This window comes from Ruditapes philippinarum, unplaced genomic scaffold (genome assembly GCF_026571515.1).
Source record: "Ruditapes philippinarum isolate M1 unplaced genomic scaffold, ASM2657151v2 ctg2287_1_1_1_1, whole genome shotgun sequence".
Classification (NCBI taxonomy): Eukaryota; Metazoa; Mollusca; class Bivalvia; order Venerida; family Veneridae; genus Ruditapes; species Ruditapes philippinarum.
This window is the reverse complement of record NW_026862137.1, coordinates 81,847-100,928: the sequence shown is the minus strand read 5'-3', so window position 1 is coordinate 100,928 and position 19,082 is coordinate 81,847. Positions and strand designations below refer to the sequence as shown.

General features: G+C 32.0%; 1 protein-coding gene across 1 annotated transcript in view; it reads right to left on the bottom strand.

The window, feature by feature from the left end:
- LOC132718068 (synaptic vesicular amine transporter-like) overlaps positions 1–19,082 on the bottom strand; it is a 107,617-nt gene that overhangs the window by 54,353 nt on the left and 34,182 nt on the right. Inside the window, exon 2 of the mRNA XM_060701685.1 lies at positions 2,098–2,699. Within this exon, the coding sequence (XP_060557668.1) occupies positions 2,098–2,236 (139 nt within the window). The 5' untranslated portion in view covers positions 2,237–2,699. The remainder of the gene's footprint in view (positions 1–2,097; positions 2,700–19,082) is intronic.

Sequence of the window (19,082 nt, the reverse complement as noted above, 5' to 3'; positions counted from 1 at the left end):
TAACGGTAATTAAATGTAACGTTGATAGTTTTAATTAGCGCTCAATTTTTCATCAATGGAATTTCCTCTGTTCTCATCTTTGTTAGTGTACACTATATGATACTATTGATGTATTTAACACTTCAAGAGTGCAATATTGATACATCCCACAATCTATCATTGAAAAATATTGGTTTTCTATAACCAGATTTGTATAGAGTTTATTGCTGAAAAAAGGCCGGATTTTATTACATCGCTATTAAGTACATTTATTTCACTACTCGTATTTCGAGGGGATTCAGAAAAGCATTCTCTTTGTTGTTTTTTCTATCCCATCTAGTATCTATGGCGTTGAAACGTCATTTCATTATCGAATTAGTGGAAGCATACTTATTTTAATGTCTATTTGTAGTACTTAATCAAAATTAGTGAAGGTAAGGATCAGAAAAAAACCCAGATCGCAAATAAAGTTAAGTAATAGATAAAATATGTAGATCATTTTATTATATTTTGGAAGTATGCAACAAAATATTTTAGCCGATGTCAATTATTTAGCTGTAATGCTTCCAAAAAGAATCTGATTTCAAAAAAATCAATAGGTTCGACAATTATAACGGAATTAATATCACCCCGTCCAAGTACGGAATTAGACCTGACCCGTTGCAGTCATAAAGATCATTCCTTAAAATGTTAATACAGTGTAGTTCCCAGGTTGACTAATTGTACCGGTATATGTTAAAGTGTGATAACTTCAATTTTTGCCTCCTTACTTATGGGAATTATAAGTATAATTATTGTACTCATTACCACCAACATGACACTTTAAGCTAGACAATTTTAACGTTGTTTAAAAACAATTGCAGAACAATGTGGATCCGAGCTTCGAACTATTTCTTTGGTGAAAAAGTTAGACGTTGATTTCTTAACAATGACGGTATCAAGTTATGAATTTCCATCACAATAATATATGTCAACTTTTTTCCTGTATGCTAGTTAAGTAGCCACCTCGACCTAAAACCAAACAGTTTTCATCTCTGAATATTTTTATAGGTAACATTATGGAAAGTTTAAGAAAATTATTCTGGCTTGAAATTCTACTTTCCTGGTAACAAAAACTTGGTTCTACTCAGACCTATCAGGAAGATTGTATATCTTGTTCTTTTGAAGTCGCGGATTTGCAATTCATCAATATTTCGCATTTGAACAGACACACAGGCAACGGAATATATAACCTGATACCGTATACGGTAACGTATTTGGTCCATTAACAGCCGGAAACATAGCCCCATAATGTCTATTATGCGACGTAAAACTAAAATCTGAGATGTACTATATAAACTGGAAGGCAAAACATAACAACACTTTTTCATTTAAAGAGACAAATTCAAACATGTTGTAGATTAGTTTATATTATCAATATATACATATGTCTGGGGAAAATGAAACAAATTGTAATATATATATAATTTGTATTGAATTTTGAATGGGTTATCTACACATAATTTCAACATCCATCGTTGTGTGTATATTAGTTTCGATTTTTTCGATGTTTTGATAAACTTTGTAGGTTTGTGATCTTTTTATTCTATAAAGAATAATATCACATCTTATAAAGAGTTAGTTAATAAGGAGTTACGTAAGAGATAATAATCTGTATGTGAGATAATGATTGACTAGCGAATGGGTAAGTGAATTAGTGAGTGAGTACGTAGGTTTGTTTAGTAAAAAGAGCTTGAAACTGATTAATTTCGCCAGAAATTTACAATTCAAGCAAATAAAAAAAAATTGAAATATAAATCAAATTTTTGGTATACCTCGATATAAATGGATTAACATTGATTAAAGATATTTATTCTTTGAAATTGTAGGTACCAATTAAACTATAAATTCTTTTAACCACACAAATATAGCAAACTGTTTTTTTTCTCAATATAAGAACTGAAAGCTATTACATAACGGGCTACAATAGTATCGTATTTATATATCACAATTCAAATAATGTATTTACAAAAATAAGATTTTCGAAGGCTCAGACTGAGATGTTTCCAATTGTAAAACAGTTAGAAAAAAAACTAATTTTATCAAGAAAGAAATATTAAAGACAAAAATCTAACTTACCTACAGTTGTAAGCAGCATATTATCTAGAAATATCGCTATAAAAACTATAAATAGGATCAACTTCCGGGAACCTCGACAACTTGCCACATACTCTTTTACTTTTTTCACCTTGCTTGTCGACGCATCTAAAAAAGTCATATTTTTGTGACCTCTATCCCACTACTCAAACAATTTATCACGGAAACTTTTTCTTAATTTCTCCGCTAAAGTATAAATGCTCTCTTTTTTTCTATTTCACTTTTATTATTATTATTATTATTATGATTACTATTTTTATTTTCTCGTTTTGAATACTGAGAACCCTTCTGTTCGCTAGAAATTAATATCCCTCACGAAATAAAATTCCAGATTTCATGAATTATTTCAAGCATTTTCTTAAGGGCAGAAAAGTTTTTGTCCTTCGTTTCGTATGAATATTTGAAAAAAAAATCTCAACGCATATTTCACATATTGTAACTTCTCCGTAATTTGAGATAGCATCTGCCAATAAAATTCCAGCAATAAGACTTAAGTCCAATATTCCTCCCGTTTGTGTCTCACGACCATGATTTATTGACTGTTTAAGCACGGTCCGTCCATCCAGTTTGTTCACAGTTGTGCGCTATTTGACAAATAAATAAAAGAGTGTTTATTAGCATGTTACATGTGGGAGTAAATACTAAACACTAACAGAACAGTCTTCACCTGTATCTGATTAATTGATGCAGATTTCAATAAAACAACTGTATAGTTTGTTTATTTTCATGCAAGCAACACTTCAGTTACATGTAGAGATAATAATTTATATTCAAATTGCCTATTCACAATGCTACCATTTGCATTTTCAAATCTCAAATGAGCGAAAATATAATGAATTCACAATGTAAATGAATAAATAAATCAATATGACTATATCAAATTACATTTTGTTGTTTAAAAGTATTTACATTTTTCTTATATTATATTAAACAGCATTAAAATATACAACGATAATGGAAACGATTTTTTTTAATTATTAAATGATATAATATTTGTTTTTAACTGAAAACTGATATAAAACACACTGCCAAAGCTAATTACGTTTTGTTTTCCTTAACCACCATATGTCTTTAAGTTTTAGAGGAGCATGCATCAAGTTTTTTATCAACTGTGCTAATTTGTATTCTTTGTTGAAAAGTGATCACGATATTTTTGAATATGCAGATTCAGTTTACGAAAACATCAAAAAAAATATTTAAAGCGTTTAGTCATACTTTGCAATAAATTAGCTCTGAATGATTGATTTTATTAAGGACAACCATTTATGCATGGCGTAAATTCTGTGAAAGGTTCAAAACGAAATTAGAATACTTGACGTATTGTATAGTGTAAAATACTTCAAATCTGCAACAGTCCGGTATATAGATAACACTAATAAACGTTACATGTATTGAAGTGGCATTCAACAACAAGTTATTATAGTGAGCTATGTTGGGTCTATAAATATGATTATATGAATAACATATCTCTTATAATAGTACATAATTCTCAAATGAATCCTTTATTTATTATATACGAATAGGATAAACATTTCATAGCAACACCTGCTTTTCTCTATGATTCACATAGTGGCCTTATTAGCCTCCCGTGCATCAAAATATTAAATAAAGTTATGTATATATTTGGTATCATTCAGTAAATTACTGATGGCCACCTTCTATCAAATTATAACCTTTAAGGACTAAAATGCTGACATGTTCGGGGTCTGTACTCTCAGTGACTTAAAGGTTGGATGGACCCTCATGAAGCCAAGCATACATACATACATTGTAAAAAATACTTTATTTTCTAATTTTCGTTAGAATAAAATGTCCATACTGTATCAACAGTAATGAGGCAAGCAGTTCAAGCCCATCACAGATTAAACTATTTTCCCTTTTTGATTCATAAATATATTCAGGATTATATCTTTTGGAAAAGAGATTGAAAAGACAACTGACAACTTTGCCAAATACATTTGTTTTGTTACACTCTTTTGTGATTTCTTTTCATAAGAATAAGCTTCGGACATATTTCATGATACCTTCTTTATTCAATGTTTCTTCTCGACTACTCAAACACATTTGAGACGTGTCACGACAAAACCAACATAATGGGTTTGCGACCAGCATGGATCCAGACCAGCCTGCGCATCCGCGCAGTCTGATTAGGATCCTTGCTGTTCGCTTACCAACCCTAATACAAGTAGAGAAACTGATAGCGAACAGCATGGATCCTGATCAGACTGCGCAGGCTGGTCTGGATCCATGCTGGTCGCAAACCCATTATGTTGGTTTTGTCATGACGCGGCTCATTTGTATTTGAGCCTTTATTGCCCCGCCGCCTTTGTGGTGCTGTTGTTTTTTCTTAAATTCAATTTTTCTTCTTTTTTTCTATTTCTTTAAAAGGTAAGATCATTAGTTAGCCGTCATGAGATTTCCGTTTCAGTATATTCATACTGTTTTTTGGCATTATAAGCCTACATTACTGTTTTCATATATAGTAAGTTATTTTACACATATAGACTGTCACCAATCAACTTCCAACTTTGCGCCATGTGATCCCAAAGTATAAAACACAACAATCCTTTGGACATGATATTAAAGATGATTTAATTGAACTTGACCATAATTTTACCTCGGCACTAAAGATCAAATTATTGAATTTTTGTAACAATTGGCCATTACTTTGTTATTTATTTACGGATTTGATTTATACTTGGACAAAAGAACCCGTACGACAAAACTGACATGTTGAATAATTTTGATATGACCTTGACCTTAAATTAACCTTGAAAGTCACGAACATAAAATTGCAATTTGTTTAAATTGTCATAACTTTGTAATCTATGTACGGATTGGATTTTTTTATTTATACTTGAACAAAAGGAACACACATGACAAAAACGACATGTTGATTTTTTGTGACATTAACTTGACCTTTCTATTGAGATTGACTTTCAATGTCAAAAAATTGAAATTTGCTTAAATTGCCATAACTTTGTTTTGTTTTACGCATTTTGTCGCTAGACGTGAGCTATATACGGAAAGACGGAATATCATTTTCGAATTTGATGTACGAGTTGTACTGTTACAGTTAAAACTGTGATGATAAGTGTTATGACGTCGGGTGAAAAGAAAATAATATAGTCTACGACATTTTGGGACAACTCTCGTACATATCCGACGTAAAAAAACACTTTCTATTAATATGTAAAATCATACAATTAAATATAATATGCATTTTACTTTCTGTCATACACACGGATCAAAATTATTTGCATTTGTTTTGTATTTCTAAAATTATTGTCATCTACTGTAATATTACAACTTTATGAGCTTTATTGATTTTGTGTTATGTCTGACCTTTGACTCACAACAATATGGAGAATCAATAGAATGAGAAACTATAATATAAAAAATAACCACTTATTTGAATGAAGCAAATTTAAATCAAAGTATTATTAATTATTCATTTTCAGGAAATGTTTCGAATAATATTTCCTTTCACCAAGTAGGAAAACAAATAGGATCAATGAGGCTCGCAGTGAATGCAGTAATTTGGATATAATGGCTTATAGAATTACTCTCGTACTACACACAAATTGTATTTAAAACAGAAATTTGGAGAAATTAGCAACGATCCGCTTGCAAGATACTGTTTTCGACGTTAAACAATCAAAATAATTTGTTATAAGAATCAATAGTGACTTTGTCCTGAAGTTATATAAATATTGGTGATAGCTTTACAACGTTGACAAATAGTTTTGTCATCCTGTTTAACTGAGTATATTTGTAAGAGCCGGCCTAAACTAGATAAAAATCATACGCTATAGGAACAATTAAGAGACTGTTTGTACAATCGATTACATGCGATAACAATAATGAAAAAGATAGCGTGGGTTACCCGCACTTTATTACAGATGATCACAAAGGCGAATGACTATTGAATTTATTCTCAAACAAAGATATGCGACCTTTATTTCTTTCCTGCTATTACGTAAATGCATTTTGTTGTGTTTTGTTTACTGTCGGATTGATACCAATCCAAAGGTTTTCTGAAAGTATTTTGATCAATGAAACATGCACAATTAATTGATGAATGAGCTGAATTTCTCCAAAGACAAGGACTATCGTTAGTGTAGACATGATGGTTTTATCACTTCGTTATTCAAGAGATTGTTATAGCTAGTGGCATTATTTTATGATTATAGACGTTCAGATCAATAGATAGTTTTTAACAATAACAACAACAACAACAACAACAACAATTTCTTTTATAATTATTAGATTACAAGCATGTACGAGGAGTGTTCAAATATGAATGCATCTAGAGCGTTATATTGTCCAATATTGCGAAAAAATCGAAGAAATGAAGGTTATCGGGTAGATATACATGTACATGTTAGCTTTACATTGATACCACAATCATTAAAAACAGGCCACTATGCATCGCAAGAATGTAATATATGTCATTGGGACCCGCCATTCAGGCTGCTGTTCCAAAAGGCAAATCAGTTAATGCGAAATTTAGCAAGCCAAAGTTCTTCGAAAACTAAACAAATACTTTCGAACATGAAGACCCGCAACAGGGTTTGTCAATGTTTCATTGCTGCATGACATCGCTTCATGTCACAAGGCGTTTAGTGCAAGACTTTTTGAAGCATGCAGAAAATAGTCATTGTGCTCCTTTATCCTTCGATTTAACTTGAGCTTCTCACTTGTGACTTGTTTTTGTTGCCAAAGCTAAGAAATACCTTTCAGGTCGGACATTTGTTCAGCGCAAACACCTCGGTTCTGAAATACCCAAGTGTCATAGACTATAAAAGGCCGTCAAAGATTGGATCCGGAAACACTTTTTATATCTGTTAGATGTTAATATTTTGATGGAACAAAATAAAAAATCCAGTGAAACCTCTGAAGAATCAAATTTACGAGTGCTGGGATGCATTCATTTGTAAACATCTCGTATCAACATAACTCATTTTTTTTAAATATAGGTGTATCGTTTACCACTATTTTAACAGAGTAAATTTTTTTAAAGTTCTTATTTTACGTCATAATCTAAATATTATTTACGTGCGTAAAAACTTTAATGATAATAAATAAATTAATATATTGTTTATTATTTGTTCTATTATATAGTGTTTTCTTTACTTTTTGTTCTTTTGGTTTTGTTTTATCGATTTATTGCGGGTCAATGGTTTAGAATTGCGTTTTTACACGTAGAAAATCGAGTGGGGACGACCTAGCAAATATACGATCTTCCCTCCGAAATATTGATTTGTTGTTCAAAAACGGTTTAAGTGGGAACAATAATGCTATTGTCAACGTCTAGTAATGTCATTTAGCTGCAAATTGATATATAACTTAATATGATTTACGTAAAAATGACTTTGCAATCTGGACTTATACTGGACTAGTGGCATTCTGCCGATTTGGCGAGTTCGACCCCTTGTCTATATATTATATATAAACTATTTTGTTTTCTTCTAGAATTACTTTTTTACACTATCCAAACACTGTGCCAGGTTCCTTTGAAAGCGGCTAGCAGCAAAATGTTAGCGTCTATTTAACGATGAACATCGTAATATTTATTTGCACCTTTTCGGCCGTTTCCGTAAATATTCGGAAAAGAAATTCGACTACAATTGTAAGATGCGGTATTTAAATATAACCCCCGCTACGGTGGCACAAATGTGACATGTGTGTGTTTTTATTTATCTCGTGGCCACGAGATACTATGTCGTGGCCACGAGTTACTAAGTCGTGACCACAAGATAGCTAAGTCGTGGCCACGAGATGCTATGTCGTGGCCACGAGTTACTTAGTCGTGGCCACGAGATACTAAGTCGTGGCCACGAGATAGCTAAGTCGTGGCCACGATATACTATGTCGTGGCCACGAGTAATTAAGTCGTGGGAACGAGATAGCTAAGTCGTGGCCACGAGATAAATAACCAATCAGATTACACTATATATATTATGAATCTTTTAAACTTAACAGCTTACTTTTACATGCAACATTAATCTTTGAAAATGCTGAAGATATTCATTTTGAACTTGTCTTTAGGATCATAATAAAAAGTCACCTTCCAATGCCCATCAGACATTAATTTTGACTATAGCTCTTTGTTGGGACAATTTTGTGATCGAATTAGTCAGTTTGTACGTACTACGGCCTATTAACCTTGTTTATACGAAAACATGAGAAGGAATAAGTCCTGGTTTATTTGTAAGGGACATTACCCATGGACAGTAGATAGCCTATAAGGTAAAATCCTTGTCTGATGAATAATTTAGAAGGTATAAGCCATTGTTTATATAACCCAAAAAGTTCATTGCACCTGATCAGTAGATGACATCTAATAATTTCGAGGTCATTGGGTCAAAAATCAGGGTCACAGTGACACAAAATGTAAAATTATTGACAAGTCAATAAGTTGTATAAATGACACTTTTACAGGGGCATCCTTGTACTATGGCACATGTCTAGTTCATTAGGGAAATTCATACAAATGGTGTAATCTGATTGGTTATTTATCTCGTGGCCACGACTTAGCTATCTCGTGGCCACGACTTAGTAACTCGTGGCCACGACATAGTATCTCGTGGCCACGACATAGTATCTCGTGGCCACGACTAAGTATCTTGTTGCCACGACTTAGTAACTCGTGGCCACGACATAGTATCTCGTGGCCACGACTTAGCTATCTCGTGACCACGGCTTAGTAACTCGTGGCCACGACATAGCTATCTTGTGGCCACGACTTAGTAACTCGTGGCCACGACATAGTATCTCGTGGTCACGAGATAAATAAAAACACACACACACATGTCACCTACCCCGCTGAAAACTAAATTATGTAAACAAATAGTATGTAAATGCTGAAATTTTTTGAGTTAATTTATTCTTCCTTCTCATGTGAAATTACAAGCTATTTGTTTTTGCACATCTATAAGACCGAAAAGATAAAAAAATTTGACCTTAGCGATTTTTTTTCTTACAGTACTTAATTGAATTAAAATGATTTACTCGTCTAACTTTTCTTACGCAATTTGCGGACAGTTTTGCTTTACGAAGAGAACTGTGAATTGACTTTCAAAGCTATATAGATCGTGAATGGTAATTGTGCATTATCACAGAGAAAACCGCAGCTTTATTGGCAAAATCTTTGTTTCCCTGTTAGAATGTACAATGTTGGTGCTTTATGGCAGTGTGACACGCCAAGTTCATATTACTATTTATGTCAACATAGACGGGATTTTCCTTTATTGTTATATTTCATACAGAACTCATTAAGCGATGATAATTATTTGGGAACATACAACCAGACATTTATAAACATATATGTATTACCACCAACCAGTCCTATAAATTGTCCCATTTTCGTAAAAGATTTACTGAAAATACAAGTAAAGTGTCGTACACTCATATTTTCATAAACCATTCCATAATAAATCATATCAAGATTTTTGCGGCTAGTCGCTTAAGCTAATACATGTACCTATAATTTAAAGCCAGAGATGATTTTTTTAAATGGCCAAATTCAAATCTGAATTATGATGCGCAGTAAAAAATAGTCCCCCGGAAGATGAAAACAAAATGCTCACTCTAAATGTCATTCGCTTGATAAACTAAACGATCATTCTGTTTTATGTATGTTTAGTTACAATTACACTGACTATATCGGCATACTTTGTTCATATTATTATATTTCAACATAATGCCTTTGTGTGAAGAATCTGCGGTCGGAGTGTCTTAAAATCATTTGCGAAGTGTACCGAATGCTAACCTTGCAGCACTCTCGTTATTCTAATTGCCAACACTTATTTTATGTTTCTTAAAATGAATTAGGCAATTACTGTATGTGTACACTTCATACCTATAACTTGACATTTCACTTAATATGCTGGTCACAAAAAATTATAATGTTACAAAGTTTAAACTTCATTTTTAGGTATAATAATACCATATCTATATTGATTAATTAATTAGTGTAGGCCTTTTTATAACAAAACAGAAAATGCCTATATGTATATAGTGATGCATAAAAAGATAAAAGATGAGGTAAAATTATGTTGGTTTTTTTTTTAAGAAAAATAACTTCGTCGGACGTAAGAATCAGTGAAATTAATTTAATTATTAAAAAAAATCCGTCAACATGCATGCGCATTTGAATCTTTTAATTTAAAGTTGGTTGAAATTAAGTCTTATATATAAGGACATCTTGTTCCATACATGGCTACGTTGGTACAAACTAATGAAGAACTGGTATTATCAACTTATGTATTGCTATTTCGGACAATATAAGTATATTGAATAACTGGTACAATATCTATTGAAGAACTGGTACAATATAATTATATTGAAGAACTTGTACAATATAATTATATTGAATAACTGGTACAATTGTTGTGCAACAGAAAAATGATAAAATTCTTTTAAAAAAATAAATGAATAAATATGCATGATGATTTTCTTTTAAACAAAAATATTTATAAATATAATCATTTTCTAAAAGGTCAAATTTTCAGAACAATGTGTGAAATTTCAAATATGTTAAGTTACAAACATTATATGTTTTAAAAACAGATGTCAAATTAATATTTATGTAACCAGAAGATTAAATATGGCTTTTCCTCTTTGTCCAATCAACAGTGCTAAAAGTTTTATTATATTTAGGTGATAATGTCAATTTAGTCGTCTGTATTTAATAAGTTGTTAAATCAATGTCCAGGTGATGATTGTTGTTATAAATTCTATGTTGCTATGTTACCATATTTTGTAGTGAAACCTGATTGGTCATTTTGTTATTTAAGACACAAAAATGTTAAAATTCTATTGGTCAGTTTAAACCGAAATCCTATTTAGAAATGTTGTAAAGATACATGCAGAAAAATTTATATAGTTAGATTTTGGATTTCCAAGTGATAACATTGTGGCTTTCCACTAGAAATATTTGTTACTGTTTTTCAATATCTATTTGTTAACATAAGGATAACCTGTGTATATGTTATATATTATTTGTGGTATTCCACTAAGAAAGATTAACATTAAAATATAAAACGGAACATTGTGTTGAGATTCAATCCACCTTCAGTAGAACTACAAAGTTAGCGCATAATACTTGGTGGGAATCAGTGTCTTTCCCAACCTCTCAATTTAGCAAGCGAGACTACGAATTCAACTTCTCCAAGAAAAACAACAATGAGTTTCATAAATGGAATACCATTTAGAAGTGAAAAATCATGTGGACAATGTGGACTTAATCATTATAACAAAAAGGAGACGTGTTGTGCAGAAATGGCAAGATGCAACAAATGCAAAAGAATTGGACATTTTGCACGAGTTTGCCGAAATCAAGCAGTCAAGTCAAGTCTATCTAAACAACGGGATCAAGGACGTATGGCAACTTTTATCAGACGTAAGACAGCAGCAAACATGTTACCATTCTATAACGAAGACGATGCCTTCTTTAAGTATATTTTAACAAACAACTCTGTTAGTAACGTTTCTAAAGCAGAATTTCAGAAGATACAATCTTTAAATGATTCAATGAATAAACAATTCACGGTTTAAAATCAGAAAATGTGGCTCTAATTTTGAAAAATCAAAGACTTAAAAACTTTAATGAAAACCTGCAGAATGAGATTTCCCTCAAGAAATCACAAATATGTAATTTTCAAGAAGCATTGTTGCAAGAAAACAACTCGCTAAAAGAAAAATTAAGTGCTGACTCGTCAAAACTAGAGAAAATGGACAAACTTATTTTAGAATATAAGAAATTGAGTGATGATTATGTAGAATTGAGACTCCAATACAAACAGAAAGCTTATGACGAAGCATTGATGACAGAATCATTGAATGACCAAATAGATGACCTCAAAAATAATCAAAGGGCTGCAAGCTCTGTGGTATTTTCTGATCTTTGCAATCTAAATCATACTGACTATCTGTATGTATTTTCCTATTAAGGTTTATTTTTATATACTATAATTCATCTTACGCAGCGACTGCGTTCAGATTTTTTTCTTTAACAGTTTGAGATTGATACATATGGAAATTTTCATGACTAGAGTTGCATCAAAAATCATTTTTTATGACAGCCACACTTTATCCTTGCATATCGTGGCTACTTCCTTAAAAAAGACACTTCAAAAAAAAGGTTGCCTGGACTAGGATTTGAACCTTAGGCCTCTCACACCCTAAACGAGCGCGATACGAGCGCGATACCTCGGCACCACGGTGAAGTAATACGTAATATGCAGCCTGAATAAAAACAAATACATTGTAATTCTTAATTGAGAATTTCCATTTCGTGGTTGTAATCCTTATCAATTTCGAGGTATTCTGTTCACGATAAACCTGTTTAACACTGATAAAAATAATTTAGCGAAAATCTTCTCGCCAAAACAGTCCGATCAACATGTATATATTCCACTTCTCGGCAGTCAGATTTATTTGTGTACTACGCTCTCGAGTATTCAGTAATCGACATAGCTAAAAATAGCATTTTCATTGATTAAAATGATATTCATCCGCGAAATTTGTGATTGTAACCTCATATTTCTATTGACTAATCTGAACTTTCAATGCACTGTAATTCGTTAAATGCCTACATTAAAAAATATTCTGTCTTTTAAATTGCTGGGTTTTAAGCAGTTTTGAGTGAGAACTACTTTGCGTTGTTAGGTCTGTTAGGAAATTTTGTGTTAGACCGTGGATGTTAGCTATGTATTTACTGATCTTGCGATCAGAAAATACAAAAACCAAACCTTGACAGATGAGATTACTCAGCTTAGAGACAGAACAAAATATCTTTGTCGTAAAAGAGGAAATAGTAATCAGGACCTTTCAACAGCATGTGAAACCGGGTTCCCACACGAGTATAGATCAGGAAGCAAATTTCATCATGGAAGACAGCAAGGACAGAGGGGGCAGTATAACAGAAGTAGACGTTATTGAAAGTTTATTGTTTACAATAAATCAGTGACATACATGTATGATATATTATAAGTGGATGGTACTTATGCTTTTCAGCAAAATCGGTGCATTATGTTCACAATATATTTCTGTAACTGAATATCTTACGTAAACAGTATTCTAATTTAATGATATTTATTTTTGTTATATACATATTTATGCTTCATTTCACAGGAGTGAAATAATCTTAAAGGAGGGAGAAGTGTTGTGCAACAGAAAAATGATAAAATTCTTTTAAATGTTCTTGTACAATATAATTATAATGAAGAACTTGTACAATATAATTTTAATGAAGAATTTGTACAATATCTATTGAAGAACTTGTACAATATAAGTATAGTGAAGAATTTGTACAATATAATTATATTGAAGAACTGGTACAATATCTATTGAAGAACTTGTACAATATCTATTGAAGAACTGGTAAAATATAATTATATTGAATAACTGGTACAATATAATTATATTGAATAACTGAAACAATATAATTATTTTGAAGAACTGAAACAATATAATTATATTGAAGAACTGAAACAATATAATTATATTGAAGAACTTTTACAATAGATATTGAAGAACTTGTATCATAACTTATATATTGCTATATTGGCACATTACCTTAATAAAATGATTTTATATACATGTATTGTAAAATTCATTGTAATTGTAAATTGTAAAAATACGGACATGCGCATTTGAATCATTTATTTAATTTAATGTTGGTTGAAATTAAGTCTTATATGAAAGGTTATCTGGCTCCATACATTGCTTTGGTGCCATACATTGAAGAACTGGTATCATGTAACGTAAAATCAACTTATTTATTAATACTTTGATTCAATGCGTTTCATAAATTGTAAAATTGAATTAATATACTGATAATTCGGTTCCATATGAGAAGACCTGGTTCCATACATGGCTGTTTTGGTTCCATTTAATGAAATATAGCTTTCATATAATGGATTATTAACTTATATATTCCTAATTTGGTTTCATATATTGATTAAATGGTTTCATATATTGTAAAAATGATTTAATATATTGATAATTCAGTTTCATCAGGGCATCTTGACCTATACATGGCTTCTTTGGTGCCATATATTGAAGAACTGTTATCATAATTATAATGTGAAATCAATTTATATATTGATATTTTGATTTCCTACATGATTCTATATATTGAAATATGAATTGATGTATTGATAATTTGGATTCATATAAGTATATCTGGTTCAATATATGGCTACTTTTGTATCATATATATAGAAGAATTGTTACATTATATTGAGAAAATCAACTTATATATTGCTATCTTGGATTCACACACTAACGGCATTAACTGCGGATTTATTTAATGGTTTTCGGTTTAATAAGGTGTTTTCAATTGATATATTGTCGTAGTGAACTTATATATTCATATATTCATATTCAGATGTTCTATCATAAAGAGATTTTAAAATGGTATTATGCAACATGATATGGTCTGTTATGAAGAGTTTTGCATATGATATTATGCAATATAATCTATTTTCCTATAAGGAAATATTTCACATAATAATTATGTTCTGATATAAAGAGTTTAGCATGTCGTATTATGCAACATAATCTGTTCTGTTATAAAGAATTTTGCAAATGGTATTGAGAGGTTAATACTTGGTTGCAGCTCGCCATAATACGATAATGGCCCGAAGATGTGCATAATGGCCTGCACACATATCATGGGCAACGAACCAAATAGGAAAAATACTTAATTTTGATATGACCTGATACTATTATATCAAGTTATGAAATAACAATTAATGATAAAAATACTGTTTGGCTGGCTTTAGTTATGAGTATACTAGTAAGCTTAGTTTTGCATAATGGGAACCGTCTCGACACTTCGAATACATGAAATACTGTACAACACCCTGGTCACGGACTGCAAGAATTTAGGATACCCATATATTGGGAACATCAACGTGGTATGATATCTAATAATATTTATGAATTTTTAAATACTTTATCTCTCTCTAGAAATGCTAATTAAACATTGATGTGTCAGTTATATACCGGGCTAAAACCGTGGTGGAGTTAACCGGGAAACAAAAGTATTGTAATGGAAACAAAGTGTTCACTAGTTGCAGTCAACATTTCTGTAGGAAAAATGGCAATATTTTGACAAGCGTTTATCAGCAGGTCGAGAATAAGAATATAACGGTGGCACAAAAGTGACATGTGTGTTTTTATTTATCTCGTGCGCACGAGATACCACGACACGATATTCGTAATAGTAAATCGTCAGATAGAAATTTAAATGGTCGCGTTTAAAATACCTATAACAATATCTGGTAACAGTAATTTCTTTGCACCTGTTCAAGAAGGAATGTCAGGAAAAATGATTGAGAAATGATTCATTTTAATCTGACATTACTTGGATGTGTTGATATTGCTAAATACTTGTTTATTTTTCATCAGACCATGTAAACGGAGATGTCCTTGTCAGCGACAGAACCACTTCACTTTAATGTAGATGTATTAGACAAGATTTATCAATTTCCGCTACCACTTCTCTTGACAAAGAATCCGGTTGAAGAACGTATTAAAGACGACAGATCTAAGTCTAAAACTTAATGTGTATTTATAGCAAATGGGCTAAAATAAGGTTATATGTCATTACCAAAAGCATGGGACATTGACAGTACAATGTTGTTTTGTTTTTATTGGGTTTTTTTGTCTCTAAACTGAATCCCAGGATATAAGCTTCTTTTTTCACTTCAACTTCCTGATTACTTTTTTGAGCTTTTAATATAATTGTCTTGACCTTTTTTTTGAAACCTTATCTGTCTGTCTTAATATATTGGTTTCGTTTATTTCAAGTAATGTTAAGGAAGTTTCGGACATATATTGTGTAATTATATAAAGTAATATGATGGTAGGCAAAGCCTATGAACAGGAAAGTCAAATAAAGGAAATCGTTCATTTTACATTTTCGTTTTAAAAGTGCCATTCGGTATTTTATTCACCGCTTCCGTTTCTAATCGGAACACCTCGGCGATTATTATTCCCTGCGGTCTGGAGACCTAAAAATGAAAAAATTTGTATTTCAGTGTGACCAGAAACACAATTTCAAAATATGTTTCACAGGCAGATAACCAGTTGCACAGCATTATTCAATGATATATGACATACATTGAAAAAAATAATAGTTTGCATGCATTGCTCCTTCAAAAAATGACTGACAGCAATTTATATTTACCCCCACCCAGCCAAAATCACACCTAAAATATACCAATATGGGCAATCATCATGAAGGTGCAGCATACTCCAGATTCCGCCCGATTCCTTTAAAAATATCAATAACACGCAGTGCAAGCTATGGCATTTTCAGAAATGACAAATAAAGTGTCTGTCATACGTTTAGATTTTTCACAAAATTCATCTGAAATTTCTTACTTGTTTGGCGCCAACTTTTCACCTCCATTCGGAGAGTCAGAAATACATACAAAGCTACCAAAATGCTTAGTTTCGGGTAAAAACCCAAAAATATATCTCATTTCCTACACACAAACAAGAAAGAATTACAATGACAGAGAAATATCAGAAGTTATCAGTACCTTCAAAACACCATGTCTGAGTTATTAAAAAAATTGACCGGGGCCATCATTCGAATATGTCCCCCGCCCCCTTAACTTTTGAGGCATGGAGGAGCACGTGACCTGTTTTCGGTACATGGAGGAGCATGTGATCTGTAAACCGTATATGATTGGTTAATTGACCTTTTCGAAAACCAAGCTAAATACCGTTTGCCGTTACGTTACGGATTTACCTGTAGGGAATTAGTCCGAATTATACCTAATTGAGAACAAAAAACTATTACGTGATTTTCTAATTTTCTATAATTATTTTACCGTTTTAGTGGAAAAACTTGAATGATGTGTTTGAAAATTATCAATGTTTCTTTAATATCTATCTCAAATTTTACAAACAATAAATTGTTTAAACTGAAAATCTACAAAATTAAAATATTCGTAGTGGCATCTGCTATAAATAATATAGAGATATTTTTCTGCGACTAAACTTGTGTGTTTACTTTATTTATTTTTTTGCTCGAATTATTCATAAACTGGCAGGCCTATTTAATCATTTTCTTAAAAGAAATAATTGTTTTATGTTCGACCTTCTCCGGTCTTCAAACGGTCACCAGTTTCCATAGACCTTCTTCTATATATTGATCGATTATTGTCAACTATATTCCTGATACAAACTTTTATTTATCCCCCCCCCCCAAAAAAAAAAAATAAAAAAAAAAATGTTGAAAATAGTTAAGTGAAATAATTTTATATCATTAAAATGTTCACCGCAGGAAAAATGAGGAAATCATTTTACTTGTAATTATTCGGCGATAAGCCGAAAAGTTGCGGTTGATATGTTATCGGAACACCCCGCCGTTTATCTAGATGTGTGAAGTTGGCGGCCTAGCGACCCAGCGGCCTGGTGGCATGAAGATGACGACCTGGCGACCCAGCGACCTTACGGCGTGAAGTTTCGGCCTGGCGGTCCGGCGCCCTATTTTTTTTTAATTTGAAGTAATGTTATAAAACGATAAAAACGACAATTAATGATGTTCTTAAGCTTCCATGTTATTTTAAGTTATACGGGGAAGTCAAAGACCGGGCCCGCAAAGCGGGTCCGGGCTTTGGCTTGCCCGGCTATAGACTACACGTAAATATTTAAAAGAAAATCAAATAAAAAACAATTAAAAAATATAGGCGGGGTATTCCGATAACGGAACAAATCTCAACTTTTCGGATTAGTGATAATCATCGAGTGTTCCGAGTAAAAACGGAAGCGGTGTATGTGATATCGAATGACACCTTTAAAACGGAAAGAATGAAAGGATTTTTTTTAACGACTTCCCCGTTCATAGGCTTTGCCTAATTTCATATTAAAAGAACAAAAATCACTGTGAGACAACTTATTTATTTAATTATTTTTGTGAAGTTGGCGGCCTGACGGCCCGGCGGCCTAACAGCCTAAAGTTTGTAATGTCAAAGAAATTAAAACGACTCTTAATTAAGTTCTAAAAGACATATCATCTAAAGAGAGAAAACACATTCATAAATTTTTGTTTTCCAGGGGCCTGGGATCCGGAAATTTTACTGTAATACGGGGAAGTCAAAGACCGGGCCCGCAAAGCGGGTCCGGGCTTTGGCTTGCCCGGCTATAGACTAAACGTGTATATTTAAAAGAAAATAAAATAAAAAACAATTAAAAAATATATAGAATTCTATACCTATCAATAAAATTTTCAGTGTCAGTTCTAGTCGGGCGCCGCCATTTACAATGTAACTCAATGATAATAGGCGGGGTATTCCGATAACGGAACAAATCTCAACTTTTCGGATAAATAATAAACGTCGAGTGTTCCGAGTGAAAACGGAAGCGGTACATGTAATACCGAATGACACCTTTAAAACGGAAAGAATGAAAGGAATTTTTTAACGACTTCCCCGTTCATAGGCTTTGCCTTATTTCATATTAGAAATTTATAAAAACAATAAAAAGGCACTTATTGAAACTCTTAAGATTATTCTTGATATTTAAAAGGTATCGGTATATAAGAAGAAAAAAAATCATTTTGAGTGGTTTTTTATTCCATCATTTTGTGAAGTTGGAGCCTAGAGTACAAAACTGCACTCGAATGTTCTCAAAAACCATTCAGAGGTTTACAAAATTTTGATTTACTGTGGGTAGCTGATATAATTACGGGTACTCTGCGCCTTATCTGATCAAAATCGGTTGAGTAACAGCAAAGTTATTAATAAAAAAACATACCTGAATCAGTGAAAAATCTGCGTGTACCGTACCCGAAAAGTTTCGTGGTATGGCCACATTGAATAATTGATAATTGGAATAATAAAACAATAATGAAAATAAAATAAACAACAGAAATACCTCCACCTTAACTGTAGTTAGAGTAGTTTACATTTTGTAATAAAACTTGGGGTTTTTCTTTCATT